Below are 21,307 nucleotides of genomic sequence, written 5' to 3' on the forward strand. Positions count from 1 at the left end.
CAGTGCCTCACCACCCTAACAGGAAAGAATTTCTTCCTTAGATCCAATCTATCAAACTTCCCCTGTTTGATATTAAGTTTGATATGATGTTACATATATGTTTGCTATTATACAGGACAGTGTCTCCTGGTAGGTCTGCAAAGCCTGGAAACCTTGATTTCCAATCAAAAGTCTGCTCTGGTTCTCTGTGCCGCCCTGTACCTAGCAGTGCACGACAGAATCAGTTTACCCCAGAGATTAGAAGGGATAAAAGCAAAGCAGGAAGGTAGAAGATATAAATAGGGCAGAAATGTGAAGGGAGAAAACAGTGGTTTCCACCAATAGTTTGTTCTGTGATTCACAGTGTTCTTCTGGCCTGTTCCTTCCTTTTTGTTAAAGAAATGGTTGTGACCGTAATGAAGATAGGTCGAATGCATTTGTTTCACATATGCAAGAGACTGAGAATGTGCAATAACTTGAGTAGTGACTCGAAGGAGCGGATCTTTATTTTTGGCATCTTGATATACTTCAGAGGTTTTCTTTAATGGAAGGTATTAGAAATCCTGAAAAGAAATATTTTGGCATGACCTGTTGCTAGAAGCAGTCAGAGTATAAATGTTGTTATCTGTCATTTAAAAAACAAAATAAATAATTCATTAATTTCAGTATTTCATTAAAATATAAACCTGTAATATGCAGTATCTTTTTTAACGTGCTTCCTAAGCCCATGCAAAGGTTCTTCAGTGCACCGTGTAACAGAACTGGATTTTCTTCTCAAGTTCAGATCTCAATATATCCTGAATAAAATGTTTATACAGTTGAATCAGGGATGTATTTAATTGCCATTGACAAGAAAGGTGAAACTAAAGTGTGAATGTTTTTAGATTTGCCCATTCTCAGCTAATTATGTTCTGAATGCAGCACTCAGTAGTGCAAGCAGCAAACTGAGCTTTGGGGACTGGATCTGCATGCAACACTGAATGCAAAAAGCACAGGAGTGTGATTTGATGATGCTTATGGTTTGCTACAAGATGTTGAGATTTGCTTTACCTGGAAGTTTCTCAGTCTTTAAGCTGGAGTGACTTAAATGCATCCTTCCTCTGTCTAAAATAATTGCTATTCAATATTATACTCCAGAGTGTGAATTAAATTAAAGTTTTAAAAGTCTTCTGCCTGAAAAGAAAGGAGGTCACTGAACAGAGCAACATTAAAGCTGAAACTCTATGGTACAGTAGTAGAAGAGTAGTGCTGACAGGGCAATGCTTTTGCTCAGGCTACAGACAAAATCCAGCAGCAGAAAAAAGACAGAGACGGTTTTACATGACACGGAAACCTGATTCCAGATGCTTCTTGTTGATGCTGAGCTTGTAACTGTGAGAAAATTTTCAGTTTACTGTCAGCCTGTCATATTGCAAGAATAAAATTGCTGCCCAGCAGCTCAAACAAGCCACTGACCTGCTTGTGAGATCGGGTCTGCTTGTTTGTTCAGTGTACAGCTCCATTTTATTAATAATAATCTTGTTATTTGACCTTACCCACAATTAACATTTTTCATCGTATCCTAGCTTTGGCCACAGAAAGTGTCTTCCAGGAAAAATGCTACTAATTGATGTCATCCTGCAGGCATTTTGTCTGCAAAACAGGTCTGTGCTGTGTAAATATTTACAAGTAGTACTCCTAATAATATTGAAAGGAAAGCTTTGTGATCACACAGCAAACCTTGTGAAAGAAATTGTGGGTGGTGATAGGAAAATATGCTAGTTTACCATATTCCCAGCCATATTCTCATATGCATTCCTGTCTACCAAACAGTATTTTTGGCTCCTGGGCTTTAACCTATTTAACATAAAAAACTCTGTTTCTTTGAATGTGTTTGCTAACCAAGTCTAATTAGCTAAAATTAAAACTGTAAGCTAGACATGGCATGTTGATGATGTCATATTATAAAGCTGTCAAATTTTAAAACCAGACATGGATGCTGGCAAAACGTTCTCTGTCTTTTCTGCCCCATTGTTTTTGGATATCTTGCATTTTCTAAGAGTAAACTTTTCCGTTAAAATTGAGACAAAGCCTGCTAAAGCTGAGCAGGAAGGGGCAAGGTCATTGGCTTGTCCTCACTTGGAGACCTGAGTTTGAGCATATTTCTTTTTCTGTTTCAGCTGACAGTGTGCTGTTTTGTCTGGACAGGGTGTTGGGACATCCAGTGAGGTCATGCTTTGCCTAGAAAGGTTGGACCAGATGATCCTTGAGGTCCCTTCTAATCTGGATTCTATGATTATATGAAAGAGTAGAGCACATCATAATTAAAAATACGATCTTCTAATACCTGCAGTATTCAAGATGTTGTTGACTGCAGCCACTCTGTTAAGGAGACCTGAAAGCATGTAATTTATTTGGCCTACCAGCAACTGCGCTGCATTTGAACCCTTTTAAGCTCTTTGTTCATGCAGCTGCTAAACAAAGTTGCTATTTAAGGCTGGTACTTGCACAGGATACTGCTTGGCACTGTACTGAGGAAAGCTAGATCACTCAGAAGAGCTTCAGGGTGGCAGCAGTATAGCTGACATATCTTTCAAAAAATATTCAGAACTGATCTGCTTTTCCTACTTGTGTAATATTGTGTCTGTTGTGCCAGGGGTTTGTTTTGGGGGGCAGAGAGTGGTGCTTTGATTTCCTATTTCTCATATTTCTGTAACATTGCAAGTAACACAGTCAAGCTAATACATCCTGTTTCCTCTAAAGCTACTTTTAGAAGTGATTTCCCAGAATGGCACTGCAGGGATTATTCTTGGTTGAATGTTTTATGAGGTGTCTTTTATTTTCACAATTTTTTCCTAGATAAAACAAGTCTACTACTGGAGAACACCATACTAGGCAAGAATGAATTTCTTTCAGAAAGGACAATGATGTATGAGGGCAAATGAAGTTAACAGAACTCACTGGTGAAAGGTGTTTGTCTATTGCATGTCTTAAATGGTAAAATGAGGAGTCAGTAGTTCATTAGTACTGAATACTAATTGCACACAAAGTAGTTGTTTCCTGTAACCATGAAAAGCTGTTTAGCTTTAAAAATATAGAATGCAACATTTATGAGTATGTAATTATATAGTGCATAATGAATTATGCACATCACAGTTGGATGAGCAGAGATTTTGCAGAATTACTGTTCAAAATAATTTGGCAAATGTTTTGTGAGCTGTTTTAGCTTACATAGTTAGGAACTGTTTTCTGTATCAGCTGCTTTGATAAATGCTTGTAGTTCATTATACTGACTGATTAGTTTAGAATTTCCTACAAATCACACACTATAGATTCTGCTCCCTGGCTTTCTGAAATGGCTCTTTAAACCCATACATATATTCACAATACTCAATTATTAGCAAATATTTGTTTAAAAATGCATACTTGTACTGTGCACAGAATTTTCATCTCAACTATCTCAGAATTTCACCTTTTTCCTAGTGAGCAAAATTACTGTACTTCCTCTGAACTAGCAGGGATTTTAGCATTGTTGGACTAAAAGCAGAAACATCCCTTATGCAAATGCCAGCCAGCTGTGAAGTGGAGCTCCTTGGTGAGGTATGTGCTTCCTTCTTGGTTGTTTGCCCAGCTACACTTTGCTGTCATAGGGCACGCCAAGAGGAGAGCCCCAGAGCAGGGGGATGATGAGGAGAATGAGGGGAGAGGTGGGGCTCTGCTACACAGCATACAAGCTGCTCTTCAGCATCGGAGGAATCAGGAAGATGCTTGTTGATGACTGCTGGAGGTATGCACCATGAGGAGGAATGGACTGGGTTAATGGAAGAACAGAAGACGTGCTCAATAGATCAAAGTTCATACGTAACTTAATTAATCCTGCAATCAAGTTAAGTACAAATGTGCTTAATGTCATTCAGGCAAACACTGAACTACATAGCTTTTTAATATGTCCTGAGGACTTTCACATTTCTATTGCTAAATGATTACTTCAGGATTTTTTCAGGCTCAGAGCAGAGCAAAATTAAAGGAAATCCTACCATATTTGAGGAATTAAAGGCATTCAACTACTCATATTCTGCCATGATTGCATCTGAAATTTCTGCTTTGCTGGGAGGTGATTTTTACCAGTATATAAAAGTTTGTGAATTCATCATACCTATATAATCTGTTCTTCTCTACTCCTTGAAACTGTGAAAAACATAAAAATTAAACCAGAGATTTGCACCATTTCAAATGCAAAGATTTTAGCAGATTAATCAGTCAGTTTAACATGAAATGGAGTAACTAAGCTTCATAAGGTGCTCTGGAGGCCAAAACCTGTTGATGAGTGACCCAAATCCAAAGCTTGGGAAAGGGAAACTCAGGCACTGGACATAAGACACCAGCTGAACCTCCTCCCATCAAGACTGGCAGAGCTCAGTGGACCTACAGATGCAGAGTTGCTCGTTGCAGAAATATCAGGCTTACTAATTTTTTAGACTGCTGCCTTAGCTCCAATTTAGAGGAAGTCAGCTACCTCAGTGGTGACTTCTGTATCCAAAAAGCTCTTATATTTTCTGGGATTTTATTCTTATTGTGGAAAAATATCTGTGAATATTAAGATGCTTCTTTCATTCAATAGTAATACATTTTGCAGAAAGTGTAATGGTACAATTTACTCAGCAATAATGGGAAATAAAGAATATTTGTTCTGGCATTGCACTATCCTAATCTTTCTGTATGTGTGATTCATGATTCAAAGTATATGTGGTGTGAATCACCTTCTATAATGGCTGTGTTATTGTGTTTCCACTGATCACAGAGAGAGCTTTGGGGGATCAGATTCTACCTTTGGTAATTCATTTGGGTAGAAAAAAACATACAGAAAGTTTACTTCTCTTCTCAAGGTATCATTCCCAATTGGTAGGGCAGTCATCCTCACCCCTCAGTAAAATAGCACAGCACTGCGCCACCAGATACCTGCTGTGTCTCCTGGTGGCCTTGCTGCCATAGATATGTGCAGAGTCCCCTCCTGAAGGTCCCCCTGCACTGCTCCATGAATTACCCTCTCTCCTGTAAGCTGAAGGAAATGCTAGAAGACTGATTTTCATCCTGGGTAGCATGTGACAATTAACAGTTTTCTGACTTGTCAGAATATTCTGCCTTTACGTAGGTAATGTATACTGAAGAGTGAAATGTCAAATTCACAGCCTTCATAAGGTAAACCTAAACAGCCATATGATAATGCACTGGGGCCATTGCGGTGCTAAATGTGTACTTCTACTGGTGTTGTAAAAATATACAGGCATTTACAGGGCTACATAGTTAAACAGTTTACTTATTTCCTACATTTTTTTTTTCGCCAAAAATGTAAGTATATGCATGCAAAATTGCATTAACACTGCAGTGACAGAAAGTCACCAGACTCTGGAAAAGGACGAAAGTGTGTTACATGTTCTTTTTTTCCCTGTTGTTTGCATTCATTTTTATCCTAGTAAAGTAGAAAGAAGTGCAGAATATGTACTGTGGAGTAAAGCACCCTGAAGGCATTCATACAAACCCATCCCCTCACTGTTCATTGCACTGAGAAACGAATGGAAAGATGAGATTCCTCAACGAATGCAAAACAACAGGCAGAAACATAATCTCATCTTTTCTCAGCAAGCAAGGAAAAATCTCTTGCACTATTCTCTAGTGCTGAAATTAATCAGCTTTGGAATGATACCTTCAGACTGCTTGGTGAGATGATTCTCAGTTAGAAAGTCCTTAAGAAGCCACTCTGCAAGGGATGAAGGAAAGAAAAGACGACATGGGGCGTGCTGTACAGCAATTCAAGGCTCTCTTTTGGAAGAACTGGCTCTGTCGTGTGAGGCAGCCGGTGAGTTTTTGGAAATGATGGAAAAGGAATACCTTAAATCTTATTTTAATATCCATTGGAAAGTGTGTATCTATCAATTTTTCCTTTTTACTGTGGATTGTTAAAGACAGGCTAGCTGCAAATGTTTCCTGTTTTGGTTTTGGTCTCCTAATTGTTGAAAACACAAGTAGAGAACAACAGTGTGTTCTAATTCTAAAATGGCTTAATACAACAATGTTCTCTAGTTTGTAAATGAGATAGTAAATCTCATAAAGTTCTGAAGAGCCACAGCTTATCTTTTAATTATCACTAGATACTACCAGTACTTGTAGCAGTGGAGAGGATGAAAATCAATTTTCTTCACATTACAGGTACTTAAGTGGCAATGTAAGAAATCTTGCACAATTTTGATCAAAATCTAGATATTGGAAATGAGAGGATTGTATATTAAGATTATATATTAAAATCTTATATGCTTCTAAATTTCCTTTCTTATCCATTCTACAAAGCCTAATTTAACCTTCCAAATTTCAATATGCAGCTACTTCAACAGCAGTCAAAATTAAAATAAATATGAGATGAGACATCATTGTTTGCTTTCCCTGTGACTGATGTGATTTTTCAACTTAGAAAGAAGTAAGTTTTCTGAAGTAAGACAACATTTCTGTGGAAAAAAATGTCACTTAGTTAATACTTTCTCATTGATTTCCCTTGTCTGTGATGATCTGTGGATTTACAATGAGGCATGTTGGCTGCTTTGGATAGGATTACCTCAATCAGATAAACATACAGCTTTTCATTTCAGAAGTATTTCACTTAAATAAAATTGTGATTTAGAAAGAGAATTTCTTCTCCAAGTGATTTCAAATTATGTTTTTTTTTAATATGAAAGACAATTCTGGGGGAGACATACTGTTGTTTATATTCTTCTCCATTCCCAGACACTTCTGTACGCTACCTGTTCCTCAGACTTCAATAACTGTGCCTTGTCTTCTCTGTATCTCCTGTTCTCCATGCTGATCTGTTTCTCTTCTTGCTCTGTCTAGTTTTCTCTCTTGTATATTTTTTGAAGGAAAAAATCTCATTTCATGTAAAATTTAAGTTTGCCTAATTGGTAGCTTCCTTGAATGGAGAGCTTGCTGACATGCAGACTTCCCCAAACCAGAAATTACAATCAATGACCCAAAGCAAATTTAATTCTGACTGTTCAGAGCCAGAAGCTGCCCCGGGGAATTCGCAAAATCTCTTTGTGTTGTGCAAACACTGAGCCGGGAAGGCGCTCCTTCTGCAGTTACGCAAGGAGAAATCCATATGGATCATTCACCTATATTCACAAAGGCAGACCTTTGTGAATCTGAGGAGAGAAAGATTTGATGTGCTTCTGTTTTGCATGATGTTGTGTAGATCTATTTGTAGAAGGCAATTTTCCTCTCATGGCTGTTTATCAGCAGTTAGGGCTGAAAGAAAAGTGTGGTCTGTTGAACTAATGATGCGTCATGAGTGTCATATGGCATTAGTTGATATTACACAGTGAAGAGGCTTAATATGCCTAGGTTCTCTGCAATTGCTATTATCAGCATCTAGATTCATGGTACTCTAACACAGAAAGGCATAAGCATGTTAAGACTGAGAAGTCTACCTCTGATAAGCCATAATTCTGGACATGAATGGAAAATGAGGAAATGATTTGTTTCCCTAAAACCTTCTAAACAATGGAAGTTATTTTAATAGGCCTAGACTTGCTTGGCTTACTGGTATTACGCAGTTATGATTTTGATATATTTGTTGGTATATTTGTTGAATTTTATAGATTCAATAAAATTAGTGCTATTTACCCTATTCTTCAGGTGCAGGGAGGTTTCTCAGGTGAATGGCAACAACCAAGGAGAAAGCAGTCCAAAAAGAAAGTAATGGTTGTTTACAGCTCTAATCATTTCATTAGACACCTTTCTCCCCTGGTGCCAACATGGCATTGTACACTGTTTGTTTTGATCCCTAGATTGGGGGTATCCCCTTTGACTCCCTGCCCTTTACGGAGCAGCTGGCTCATGCTGTACCCTGACTGCCAGCTTAGGTTGCTTCAAGCCCTGTGGTGAGTAACAGGGAGCCCATCCTGTGGCTGCCCAGGGCCTTCCCCCTATAAACCTCCCTCTGAGCTCTGGCCTCCCACAGCCCTGGCCCCCTGCTTGAGCTTCTTGTGGGACCTTCCACTGCTTTTCCCCAGCACTAGTCTGGTGGTGATGGTGTGTGTGTGTCTCCAGGGGCAGCCTTGACCCTTCCCAGCCCCTCATGGCCAGGATGGTGACACCTCCTCCAGAGCTCTCCTGTAATTTCGCTTTCCTCATCTGCTGTACCTGAATCCACAACCCACACCCACCAAAATAGCCCACTGTTACCCTGCAGCAACAGAACTACTCCACTTCCAATCCTAGGTAGGACGTGTGGGGATGAACTTGCTAAGGAGGAGAGACTTGCCAGCACCCTGGAGGCACTGATAAGCCTTAATCACCCTGACCAGCCCCACCTGGGCCCAGGGCCCAACTGAAATGGGGCTTCTGGGGGTTCAGCTCCTGTTTGGGTGAAGTCAGAGGTGCATTGCTCTCTAGCTCAGCTCTTGTGCTTGGCCACTGTCTTTCTGGCTTGACCATGGTCCTGCCTCATCACCATGACCTAGTCTGAGGATCTGGGTTCCTGTCTGTGATGTCTGGGCCTGTCCAGTTCACCTTGTGGGGTCCTGAAGAAGTGGCTCCTAGCTGATGGGGCCCCTGCTCTGCTGGGAGTGTTACCGCTATGCATGGCTCCTTGTGCCTTAGGAAGCAGCAGCTGGCACTTGCTGCTCCCTAAACATTTGAAAGTACATTGCTTCAATCTCTTTTTGGTTCGCTCTTTTTGAATTTGGAGTGTGTTCAGTTTAGATAAATGGTAACTTCTCAAAATTCAGAAAGCCTTTATTTCCTTGCCTTGTGTTCAGCAGAGAAGGCCTTTTCCACAGGGAAGGCTTTCTCACTGGGTTTTGTTCTTCTAAGCATTACGTTGCCTTTCTCAGGTATTTTTCTAACATACCCAAGTTTAGGAATCACTCCCCAGTGGAACTTGATTCAGCTCTACTAGTTTAGAAATAAAAATCCTCAATATACTTTGGAGAAGTTAATAACCTCTAATGGAAAATATTTAGTGTGGCTGTCATTTCTGCTACATTTCTGTTACTGAGTTTGGTGTTCACACTTTTGTAGCACTTTTATCAGTGAATCTAGAAGCCTTTTGAAAGCTGGCTGAATGGCGATTTGTTCCTTTTTGCACCTGAAAATCGTTTTTTTTCTTTCTCTTTGCAATCCATTTGGGGGTTTGCATCCTCTCTCTCCTCATATACAAGCACAGACTGTGTACTTTAATTTTGCTTGACAGATGTACTCAAAATCTGAGAGTCCTGCAATGCACTAGCTTGGGTGCCTTTTCATTGTGTCCCTGGAAATGGGAAGGCAAGACAAAGAGTGGCAGTGGGCAGCATCAGGCCCATTTGCTTGGTTGGTCTTGCAACACTGTGCTATTGGAGGTGATGGATTTTGGAGAGAGGTGAAAGAAAAGATGTCAGGGATCCAACCAGTTTCCCAGTCAGGGAGCAAGGCATGACAAGGAGGTACACCACTGGGCAAGGTTCAAGACAGTAGGGGAGCACGAAGAGTTGCAGCAAGGTACAGAGTAATGCTGGCTTTTTCAGAGGTTCAGGAATTGGAAAGCTGGATGTCACTGTCATCACATCACCAGTCACTGCATTGACCAGAGGGAAATATCTACAAACACTAGAAATACAAGTGAGAACTGCATTTGAACTCTGAATACTCTGTATTTGGCAAAGCGATAAGGGTTTTAAATAGAAGTCTTAATTGCTAATTTACTTGTAATTATGTTATTTTCCCTGAAGTAGTTGCAGAGGGAATATTTATTTTTTTTTTATTTTCTTATTAAAAGGTATATGAATTGAAATGATTTGTTCCCAAATTGTGTTTTCTATAGTACTGATGATGTTTTGATTTCCCTTTTCAGGTCCTGTCTCTCACTGAAATACTCTGGCCATGTGTGCTTTTCTTGATTCTGGCTGCAATCCGCTTCCAAGAGCCTCCAAATTACAAGGAAAACTGTATGTTTTGTTTCACCTGTGTTCTATTCTGGTTGCCTCTGCTTGAGAAGTGTTTAGGAAATATTGCATTTATCCTAGAAGGGTGAACTGAAATGTAGTGGAGTCAATGGAAAGAATCCTACAGTAGGCTTCAGTTGTGTCTAACAGTGGATCTAACCAAGTTATATTTAGGTGGGTAAGAGATAGTCTGATTTAGATTTGAGACATCTACTTTGGAGTAAAGTGGATTATTTAAGTTTCAGTTGTACTTATTTCCTTCTATTAAGTAATAGAGTATAGGTGACTGGCTCAGAGGCAGGTAATTCTACAGTAGATATTAAGTTAAGCAATATGAATCTTACCCCTACTCATTTAATGGGATTTAGAATGAATATAGCTGAATACCAGTTCCTTTACCTCATGAAAGCCTGGGAAAAAAGAGGAAATACTAGTTAGTGAAGAAGTCTGTATCCTAATCTAGGTCACAAGTAATTTTTGGAAGAGAGGCTATCAGCATATGATGTTGCAGTGGTGTTACTACTGTGAAAATCAGCTTTTCAATGACTTCTCTCAAATGTTATACCCTGTTGCCACAGTCTGACACAGAAGTTATTAATTTTCTGTGATGAATTAGTTGTTCTTAAATGGAACAAAATTCTTCACTGTGAGGGGGGTGAGGCACTGGAACAGGTCTCCCAGAGAAGCTGTGGCTGCCCCATCCCTGGCAGGGTTCAAGGCCAGGTTGGATGGGGCTTTGGGCAACCTGATCTAGTGGAAGGTGTCCCTGCCCATGGCAGGGGGATTGGAGCTAGATGACTAAGGTTGCTTCCAACCCAGACAAGTCTATGGTTCTATGGCACCTGCCATCGATACAACTACATTGTTGGCAGGTGACAAAGCTGCTTTCTAGGAGAAGAGAACACAATGTGATGGTACAGGTTTGTAACTGCAATGTCACTGGTTTTAATTCTGCTGCTACTCTGTTTTAGGTTACTTGGAAGCTCGGGATTTACCAAGTGGGGGCCTTTATCCTTTCATACGGACCCTTTTCTGTAATGTTGGTTCAAAATGCAAAAATACTAGCTATGCAACACAGGAAAACAACCGCTTACGGTAAGTTGCATGAATTTGACAGAGCTGTCAGTATCAAAGTGCATCTTTTTCTACAGCAAAGGTTCTTATTGTCTTGTAGACAGGTACAATAAGAGCTTTGTTATTCTTTGCTAAAGTTTCCTTCAGTATCCTTATGAATGCAAAAGATGTAGGGCCTTAGTCATGACTCCTTGTAATTTTTGCTTGCCATTCTTAGGCATTTCATGCTGTTATTAGATACCAAAAACTCTTTGGGGGAAAAAATGGGGAGGTACCTTGTGATATTCTTGCCTTTCACTTCTGCCATGTGAAAACATGATTTTGTCTTTCACTAGAAAGTTTTTTTATTACATGAGGGTAAAATTGAGCAACAGAAAGTATATAATAAATGGATTTAAAATTTGAATAATTTGGGAGCATACATGGAGGGAGAAGTAAACATAGAAAAACAGCACAAGAATAACTCTTGAGTAAGCCCCACAAAGAACCAAAAAGGAGTAGCAGAAGGTCTGTAATAAAAAGAACTTGAAAAAGTAGTCTGTAAGAAGGCCCTGTTACAGAAGCCCAGACTGCAGAGAGAATAAAGATCAATTTGGGCTTTTTCATAAGAAATGTAGCATTTTCATCTATTTAAAAATGTTGAGAAGAGTGGAGATGCAAAGATATTTATGTAAATTGTCTGAAGGACATAGTCTTAAATAAATATATTGCAAAGCTCAAATTAAGATGAGCTAACCAGAATATATGTGTATATATATATGAATGCTTCTTCTTAGAAAATTGTAAATATCTATGAAAAAAGATCTTGGTTTGAGTCAAGTAAGTGTGTAAAAGCACCAAATTTATGGTTTATTATTGCAAAGGTTTATAGGTAGTAATAAATTCAGCCTGTACCAAGTTGAAAAGCTTCAGTATCACAGTAACAGGCCATAATACTTGCTGTTTGATCTAGACAGTGTGTTCTAGTTATTTGTACACTTAGAGAAGTGTTGATAGAGCATAAGATCATGCTGGGCAAACACGTTCCACATGAAGTATTAATTTGTTAGTAGAATTGAAATCTTAACAGTTTAAGTCACAAATCATTATTAGTCCAGGTCTATTGTTACACAAAATGCTTCTATACAGAAATAACAGTATTACAGTCATAGAATCATAGAATAGTTAGGGTTGGAAAGAACCTTAAGATCATCTAGTTCCAACCCTCCTGACATGGGCAGGGACACCTCACACTAAACCATGTTGACCAAAGGCTTTGTCAAACCTGGCCTTGAGAACTGCCAGGGATGGAGCATTCACAGCTTCCTTGAGCAACCCATTCCAGTGCCTCACCACCCTTACAGTAAAGAATTTCTTCCTTATATCCAATCTAAACTTCCCCTGTTTAGGTTTTAACCCATTACCCCTTGTCCTATCACTACAGTCCCTAATGAAGAGTCCCTCCCCAGCATCCCTATAGGCCCCCTTCAGATACTGGAAGGCTGCTATGAGGTCTCCATGCAGCCTTCTCTTCTCCAGGCTGAACAGCCCCAACTTTCTCAGCCTGTCTTCATACAGGAAGTGCTCCAGTCCCCTGATCATCCCCGTGGCCCTCCTTTGGACTTGTTCCAACAGTTTTATGTCCTTTTTATGTTGAGGACACCAGAACTGCACACAATACTCCAGGTGAGGTCTCACAAGAGCAGAGTAGAGGAGCAGGATCACCTCCTTTGACCTGCTGGTCATGCTCCTTTTGATGCAGCCCTAAACAATAATTCTCCTAGTAAAAAATAATAAAGTTGTTATACAGCCACTTAATTTCTCCTCCTTTCTCTGTGGTTATGCTCACCTTTCCTCTGCTGCTCTGGGTCATAGGGTCAGTAGCTGCAGTCTGCTGCTGGTGAGGTTGTTATGGCAAATCATGATCTGGAGCCCTTTACCTGGAGGAATGTGGTGGTGCTGGCTTCTTTTCCACTCTAAAGTGCACTTGGGGTCACTTATGTTTGCTAATGTGCTTTTTACCCTTCTTGTTCTCCATTGGTTTGTATCTGGTATATCTGAATTTATGTGGTACATCTGAATGTATGTGGTATCTTTCACGTATGTTAGATACCTGTTCTTTTTTCCTGATACTTATAAATTGGCTTTGTCTGACTATAGCTCTGCATTTTAACTGGTCAGTTTTGAGTTGTTTATAGCCATAGGTTCCTAAGTACCAGCCTGTGCCTCATCCCTTATCATCTTGTATTTCAGTAAAGTACATCTTGTGTCCCCACTTCTCAAGGTCTTTACTGTTATACTGGGCCTGTGTTCCTCTGCACTGCTTTGCTATGTTAATCATAAATATCTCACTTTGCACTGGATGAACACTTGTTAATCCATATAAACCTATGATGGTGTTATACAGTGACAGTGAAAGTAAAGCAAATAGCCATCTGGCCAGAAAAAAAGTTAAAACTAAACCAAGGCAAAACAGAACTCCAGGTACATTAAGACAAGTTCAGAAGTTCAGACAAAGCAAAGGTGGCAAGCTTCTGTGCCACGGTCTTGCACTCAGTACAAAGGCTGTAGCCTGTCACTTGCAGTAGCAATACTGTATTACTGGGTTATAGAATTACAATAGCTGTTGATCTTTTTGCAGACTGTTTCCTAAAAGGATAGTTTTTATTTATATAGCCCAATTGCCATCTAAGTGTGTTAAACCTCTAGAAACTATGAACTATATTGACTGCTCTGCATGATTATTTACACTGCTTTGACTGAACTGCCCAAATCATTTTTCAGCTCAAAAGAAAAGCAGGAAAGAATTTCCAGGAGGCAGTCTTAGACCAGCTTAAGAATTAGGGAAGTTTTTCAACGGCTCTAATTTTTTCAACTGAAAAATAAAATGCATGTTTGTACGCTCAATAAGCTACACTGAGTAGTATATAGTTCAGGTAAGGAAAAGGGATAAAAAGGTAGGATGAAACTCATTCTAAGGTCAGTCTATTCTAGCAGGTCCATCAGTATAAATTAAATCAACTTCAGGGTTGCTCTGACTTATGCTGGCTGCCAACAGCCTTAGGACTACAGGCTGTCAGCTTGATCAGCCAAGCATAACCGAATCCTGCAATGTCCCTGTGTTGACTAGAAAGAAGGGGTGGCACAGGAACAGTAGTACCAATTATTTCCTTTTGAGGATGTATATCAAATCATAGGTGGTTCTTTATAGTAATTTTCAGGGACATTTTTGCATTAACAATGTTGTGTTTATTAATAGTAAATCAGAGACTTTGCATAGTTTGCATGGACGCTTAGCCTATTTGTTTTCATAGTATGTGCCATATTGTTGCTCTCAGTTTGAAATACAGTTGTCTTTTGTAAAAAAAGCTCATCCTTCTGTGTAGGGGCTGTCACTGGAGCCTGTGACCCACCCCTGGGTCTGTCTGCTGGCTAGGATGCTGAGGGACAGTGCCCATTAGTGAGGGCATGGCCTCCTCCAGGGTGGACTCGGCTCCTAGCTTAGTCCCTGCTCCTGGATCAGCACCACTCATGCTGGTTCCTTTCTTGTTACTAGTTTTGTTGATACTTGGGCCTCCTCTAGTGGAGTAGTATCAGAAAAGCTCATGTACAAGAGCAGGTGTGGAAAAACAAAATCAAGGAAAGTCTGAGCAACTGTGATATGCACTTGCATGAGAATTGATTAGTGGGCTATTTTTTTTCTATAATGATGTGTATCTTCAAATTAAAAAAGTAATAATTCTGCAAGATAGCTGCATTTCTACAGCAACTTACTGAACAGTAACCCTGTGTGGTCTGGGCCAAGTTTTGTAGTCTTGTGCTGTGTAGTTAGAAAACAGAAACCTGAGCAATTTTTGTGATCTTGCTTATAGATTGCTAGAGAGCTGGGGAGAAAAGGAATTTTAAACATGAGTTTTCTCCATTTGATAGCCAGTAAGGAACAATGCTTTTATGGTTCTTTATATTTTTGTGGTTCCTTGCATTTTACAAGGGTTATAACAGTGTGTACCCAAGGAGGAGAAAGATCTTTCTGGGACAAACACACAGAAAGCTGTTGTCCAGCATGTGTATTGGTGTTGAAGATGTCATGTCTCCAAGGCTGTCCTGAGATGCTGCAGAATGGGAGCCAGAGCAGCTGGGGCTTGACGATTTTAGAGACTAATTTTTAATGTGATGACAGGGGTGAGGTTGAGAGAAGAGTTTGCTGAGAGGCTTTTGAAAATCACCAGTCTAAATGGCATTGCACATCAGAGCTGAGATATCAGATCAACTCTGAAATGTTCTTATTGTCATCCTGAGTTACTGAGTAATTTGGACAGAGTTATCGTTTCTGAGTCATGACTTTAGGAAATGATGGTTGCTTTTACATGCTCAGAGTGATGCAGTCTTTTTGCCTTTTAACAGTGTTTTGTTATAGTCAGAACTTGTATGAATATATGTCTTCAGTTTAATTTCTGCCCTCATGAAAGCACTTCTGGAAATGCACAATTAAGGGAAGAGTTACCATGGACGATAATGATATCATTTACATATGCACATATACACACATGCACACATACTTTCTCCTAACACCCCAATTCTAATTAAGTACATAGTCTCTTACAAATTGCTGGCTTCCTCCTTTTGTCCTTTTTGTCATCCCTTGCTTATCCTCTTTATTGTTCCTAGCAGCTGCTGCTGTTGACTTCCTTTACACATTCACAACATCTTCTGTTCCAGAAAACATACTTTGAAGGCTCTTTGGGAGAGTAACAGTGCAACAATTAAGTTTTTCAGCACACTATCTGAAAATTGCTTGAGTGTTGCCACGTCTGGTTTTGAAGTCTAGATTCTTATCTCTTTGGCAAAATAATGACATCTTCCTGCAATTTTGTGCAGTTTGTTCTGAGTTAAGAAACTAGTTGTATCTTATGACATTGTTATTAAGAGATAACTGTGTTTCCCTATTACCGTGTTGAAAAGATATAAAATCCTTTCAAATTTAGCATGGATATTCAGCAGATAGAAGCTCTGAAGTATTTTCATCTGTTTCACAAAACAGCCTGATAACTAATCTGCCCGTCGCTATTTCCTCTACCAAAGGAGGTTGCACTCAGCTCCATGAGTAACCAGTCTGTGGCAATGATGGCAAAAAAAGGGGCACAGTGGCAGCTGGCTGACATTGCTTCTGCCCTGGAAATCCCCATAAAGCTAATGGTTCAGAAACAGCATGTTGAAATGGCTGCTCTCATCCTTGTGCTTGGGAGTTTCACCATCAACTTGCTTTTCCCTGCACTTCTCCATGGAGTGATTCAGAGCCACCGTGCTCCAAGTGCTGCCAGCTTTTTTCTTTAATGTTTCTAGTCTGTGTACCTTTCCCAGTTGTGTTCCCCCCTCATGTTCTCTGTGGAACCCCTTGCAGGACCGTGGCTTGTCTTCCAGCCTTCAAGCCTGGAGACACCTCACACAGCACTTAAGGCAGCATGACCTGGAAGCCTTTTGCCGGTCATCTTAGTTCAAAGGAAACTTTATAGCTATCAATAAAATATCTGTGGAAACTGAGCCAGAATACTATTATTTTACAGTTCTGACTGGATTTGTGTCTTAACCAATGTGATGTTTGTTATTCTGGCCAAGTGCTGGCTATTTGTTCATGCTTAAAAAGCACAGTGCTTGAAAGTTTTCAGTATGCAGTTATTATTCATGTTCTTTGCCAAATACCAGTGTTTCTAGCTGTCTGGAATTTCAGGCAGTAAATTTGGAACTTATATGGAAGTTTTCAAAAGCAATAGGTAAAACTGCAGCTATTAATCACCCTAAAAGCCTCCCTCTGAACAACAGAAGCCTGATTTTTGAAACTCCATTAAAATAAAAAATAGTGAGGAATTGTTCTGCCTTTAATCCATTGAAGATTGAGGTTGTTGAAAGAGTTTTCCAAAATCCTACTGGCTGGTGACCAAGTTGGGATCAAAATAAGCTGCACTGAAACAATCAAGAAATTGATTAACATTAGAATTTCTTCTCATCCCCTAGTCTAAAGTTACAGACAGGCCTGTGAGTGTCTGAACAAACAAGGATCAGGGAGGGAGAGATAGAGAAATGAGAGAACCTGAAAGCAGTGGCTGATGTTTTTGCTTTGATTTATTGTTTGCTTCATATCATTTATCTAATTAGGTTTTCCTTTACCAATAAGTAAGTACTGTTCTGAAAACAAGTCAAACTACAAGTTTGACAAGAAAGAAATGTAAATCTTTAGTATGCTTTTGTAAGCGGGGCTTATGTGACAGTTAATGGTGCTTCTAATGAAAAATAACTGTATTTTTGCTACCTAGGATTTCACTCTAAGATCATTTGAACTTACTATAAGATAAAACAGAATTCAATTGCTGTCCTGGGTTCAGCAGTAGCAGCCAATTTTCTCCTTCTTAGTAGTTGGTGCAGCATTGTGTTTTGACTTTTGGCCTAGGAACAGAGCAGATAACGCTGATGTTTTAGTCTGACCAAGGACTTTATGAGCCTCATGCTCTGCCAGGGAGGAGGGAAAGCCGGGAGGAAGCAGAGACAGGACACCTGACCTAATCTGACCAAAGAGATATTCCATACCACAGCACGTCATGCCCAGGATGTAACTGGGAGTTACCTGGAAGGGTTAGGACTGCAGGGCTGGAGGAGGTATGGGTTGGTGCTTGGTCAGGCTGGCGGGGGGTGGGGGGGGAGTTATCAGTTGGCTGGTGGTGAGGTGTTGTATTCTCTTCCCTTGTTATTTCCTTTATCATTATTATTATCGGTGGTAGCAGTAGTGATCTGTGTTATACCTTAGTTACTAAACCGTTTTTATCCCAACCCAGGGGAGTTGCATTCTTTTCGATTCTCCTCTCCGTCCCTCCGGGAGTAGGGGGAGGGAAAGAAGGGGGGGAGTGAGTGAACGAGCTGCCTGACTGGTTTTAAACCACGACAATTGCCTAGTAACATGCTAAAAGTGTTTATGGTGTCTCAGGAGGGTCTAAGTATTTTGTCCTGTAACGAGATATTTAACTGATTTCACCTTGATGGAAAACTGTTGTGCTACTGAGTAGCCACCAGATGGTAGTATGGTAGAGATAGTAACATATACCACGAGTTTAGCTATTAGAATCGGGGGAAAGTCAGTCGTGAGAATATGATCTGTTTATAGGCTGTTGCATGTGTTTTGAAAAAAAATAGGCTGTCATATCCCAAATACAAACTATATAGGTTTTCCTAGTGACCAACACTTTGTCTGTGAGTCAGCATGAGGCAGAAATATGTAGCCAGATAGTCCACTTTTCTAACTTTTCAAGTAGAAGGGTATCTTGAGGAGCATGTCATCTGGAATCAGTGTATGTTTGTTAGTGTGGATGCTTTTTTATTAAGGTGGTGGAGTTGTTATCACAGCTCTTTTGCTTAGTAAACTGACTAAAGAGCAAGCACCAACTTTCTTCAGGGCCCAGAAAGAGGAATTTACCTATATTTCATCTAGTGACATTGACCAACTTACCTGTTCTGATTGCTTAGATGTGTATGTGTTTAGAGACATAAAAGACATTTTTGGACGTGTCTGTCCTTGGCTGCTGCCAGAATTGGGTTCCTGGTGCAGTTGAGCAGCTCCAGCCCAGCAATTTTTCATTGCTCTCTTTCCTGAGGTTCTGAGGCTCAGTGTTGCAGATTGCACATTAATGAACTGAACTAAGTAAAGGTTGTGTAAATGCATGATAGTTAAAAAAAAAAAAAAAAAAAAATTAAAATATCACAATACTACTGTGAGCTTATACACAGCTCTTTACTTTCAGTTTGTAATTACCTCCCCTGCCCTGTTTCCTTTTGTGAAAAGTACTGCAGGCATCCAGACGGGTCCAGAGAGATTCACAGGACCTGATCTAGACATCATGAAAGAGATAGAGGAATTTGCAGAGGGATTTATTGAGACCACAGAGAAAGCCATGGCTTTAGAAAAGCTATGGGAAGAAAATTCAAAGTTCTCAGGTAAGCTGTGATCTTTCTAATAGTGAATTTCTTTGTCTACCAGGTAATGACAACCAGCAAATAAAGCAATATTCTTAGATTAAAAATAAAATGTAAAAACTAAATTTTTAGCCCATCTGAAAGAACGGAAAGAAGGGCTTTTATGATTACTATTACTGTGGCCATCCTAAAATTATCAGAAGAAAAAAGCTCATTTTCTAAAACTATACACTTGCTTTGCTACTTGATAGTTAACAAAATGCTATGAAGGGAAAGATTTAAAGGTAAGGATTAATAACCTGAGTACATAGTTACTTGGTATAAGATACATTCCAAAGTAACTTATCAGTAGTTAAGTTCTTCTTCCCAGGTTTTTCTATTGCACTAGAGAGTGTAGGGGTGGGAAAACCTCAGTAGCTCACTACTAGGCAAACAATTCAGTCTCACACTAAAAGAGACTGGAAACACCAAGGTCTGATGCTGCTGCTGTGTTCCCACCCATGCTGTGCAGTCTTGCTGCTGTAGCAGGTGGGCATTTAAGAGCTGCTACTATCCTGCCATTCTGGATGAGTTTTCAAGCAGAAAGATTTAGGCAAAAGTAATTTTCATGCCTGGCTGTCTGGGAGCTCGTACGTTCATCTAGTGTGGATATGATGATTTTGCTTTACTGAGAAGTGAATGATTAGCAGTTTCTTTTAAATTGGGGTTTGATTTTTTCTTTTTCTTCTGATAATAGTAAAGTATTGGAAAACAGAAAATCAGATGGATTGCTGTCTTTGTAGGGTATTATTGTTTCACATGCCTTTAGTCCTGTAGAAATGCCCTTTGTGCACTACTTGCTATTGCTTATAAAACTGATTCTCTTGAAGTTAATAAGGCTTCTGTGTAAAGGAAAATATTTGATTTTACAGGGCTCCGTAACATCACCACCTTTCTTAATGTAAGTATTTTTATAGTCTGTTTCTAAATTACAGTTCTGGATTTTGAGGCATCTTTATTATAATGGTTAGAGATTTGCATCCTGTCAAGTTTTAGTAAACTATCTTAAGAAGAAAATTGGTATGCTGTTGAAAGAAAAAATGATGGCTTGTAAATTTGACAGAGGTTCAGTGATTTCTACATTACTGATTTAAACCAGTCTAGGTTGTTAGTAGCTAAAATCCTCAGCTGTTTGAAGGCTAGTCATTCATTAGGAGCAATTTAAAAGTGCATCTGCCAGATCCCATGTAGCTATATAACATATTACAAAATGTCTTGCAAGGAACTCTTATCCTAGTGTCTACTTATTATTAATCATCTTCCCTCAGCAGCCCAGCACTTAAAAAAGGACAGTGAGACTGAAAAGGTGAGGCTTTTGCTTGGATGAGATTAGTTTGAATTCAGATTTCTGATCCAGTAAATATGGAAAGCAGGCTCAATTGGGGGTGAAGGAAGACAGAATTGCAAGATATGGTGTAACTATCCTCAGAATCTCTTTGGCAGTTTGTGAAAGAATTTAGTCTTTGTGCTGTCCCTAATGCATTAGTCTTTCACTCTTGCATTCTCAACGAAAGAGGAAGGCTGAATGGGCACAGTAGTAGATCACCATTACTATCATTTTTGTACCTTTCACAGATCACTGGCTTCAGTTTAAAAATATTTTAAAATTAATTTTCTCTATATTTGATGGTAACGGCTACTTCATGAAACCTAGATTTCCAATCTGTAACTTGAAATTAGATGGCAATTTTATAGTAACATTTTCAGACTGCTCATGAGATGATTGAAAAGAGCTGTATCAGTATAAATTTAATATCAGGAATGGAACATAGAATAGAAAGAATGTATTAACATTAGGAAAATATTTAGATGAATGTAGTTTATCATTATTAGTAACAGAGCTTGTATACATAAGCCTCCTTTTGTGTAAACACTGCTCATGTTATCATATTCCAAAAGTGCCCTAGTGAAACATTAATTTAGGGAAACAAACACTGAATAAAACCCAAATGTGATAGATGCTATGTTTTGCATAGGCATCTGATAGTGTAGTCCTATAAAAGAGGTAATTTTACCCCAGTCAGTTCATATTTAAAGAGCCATTTTTATCAATTATTTCACACCCACTGCAAGGAACTTTGAGGCAAATATGGCATGTTCCTGGCAGTCCCCTGCTCTTTAGACTTAGAAATTCATTTCAGGGCCAAAGAACTCCTTTGTGCTTGAGATCTCTTTGGGAAAGTTAATGCTTCTGAGCAAGAAGAGATTGCTCAGCTTTTCTCCCAGTTCCGTTTTCCAACAAAGCAGAAAAAGACATCTGAAACAAAGCTGACATAAGTTCAAAGTACCACCAAAATGATGTGGCAAATTACCAAAGCTAGAGGTAT

General features: G+C 39.4%; 1 protein-coding gene across 2 annotated transcripts in view; it reads left to right on the forward strand.

Annotated features, from left to right (window-relative positions):
• The first annotated feature begins 5,128 nt into the window (after positions 1–5,128).
• The window catches only part of ABCA13 (ATP binding cassette subfamily A member 13), a 174,440-nt gene continuing 158,261 nt past the window's right edge, over positions 5,129–21,307 (forward strand). Inside the window, exons 1-5 of one of the 2 annotated variants that reach the window (XM_062610878.1) lie at positions 5,129–5,815; positions 9,839–9,932; positions 10,901–11,024; positions 18,811–18,962; positions 19,853–19,881. In XM_062610878.1, coding sequence (XP_062466862.1) covers positions 5,726–5,815; positions 9,839–9,932; positions 10,901–11,024; positions 18,811–18,962; positions 19,853–19,881 — 489 coding nt within the window. In that variant the 5' untranslated portion in view covers positions 5,129–5,725. Of the gene's footprint in view, positions 5,816–9,838; positions 9,933–10,900; positions 11,025–18,810; positions 18,963–19,757; positions 19,882–21,307 lie in introns of those variants that run through there. The other variant, XM_062610879.1, reaches the window with a different exon arrangement.

The sequence above is a fragment of the Pezoporus occidentalis genome, unplaced genomic scaffold (genome assembly GCF_034315485.1).
Source record: "Pezoporus occidentalis ecotype Australia unplaced genomic scaffold, CSIRO_AGI_Poc_V1 ctg15, whole genome shotgun sequence".
Taxonomy (NCBI): Eukaryota; Metazoa; Chordata; class Aves; order Psittaciformes; family Psittacidae; genus Pezoporus; species Pezoporus occidentalis.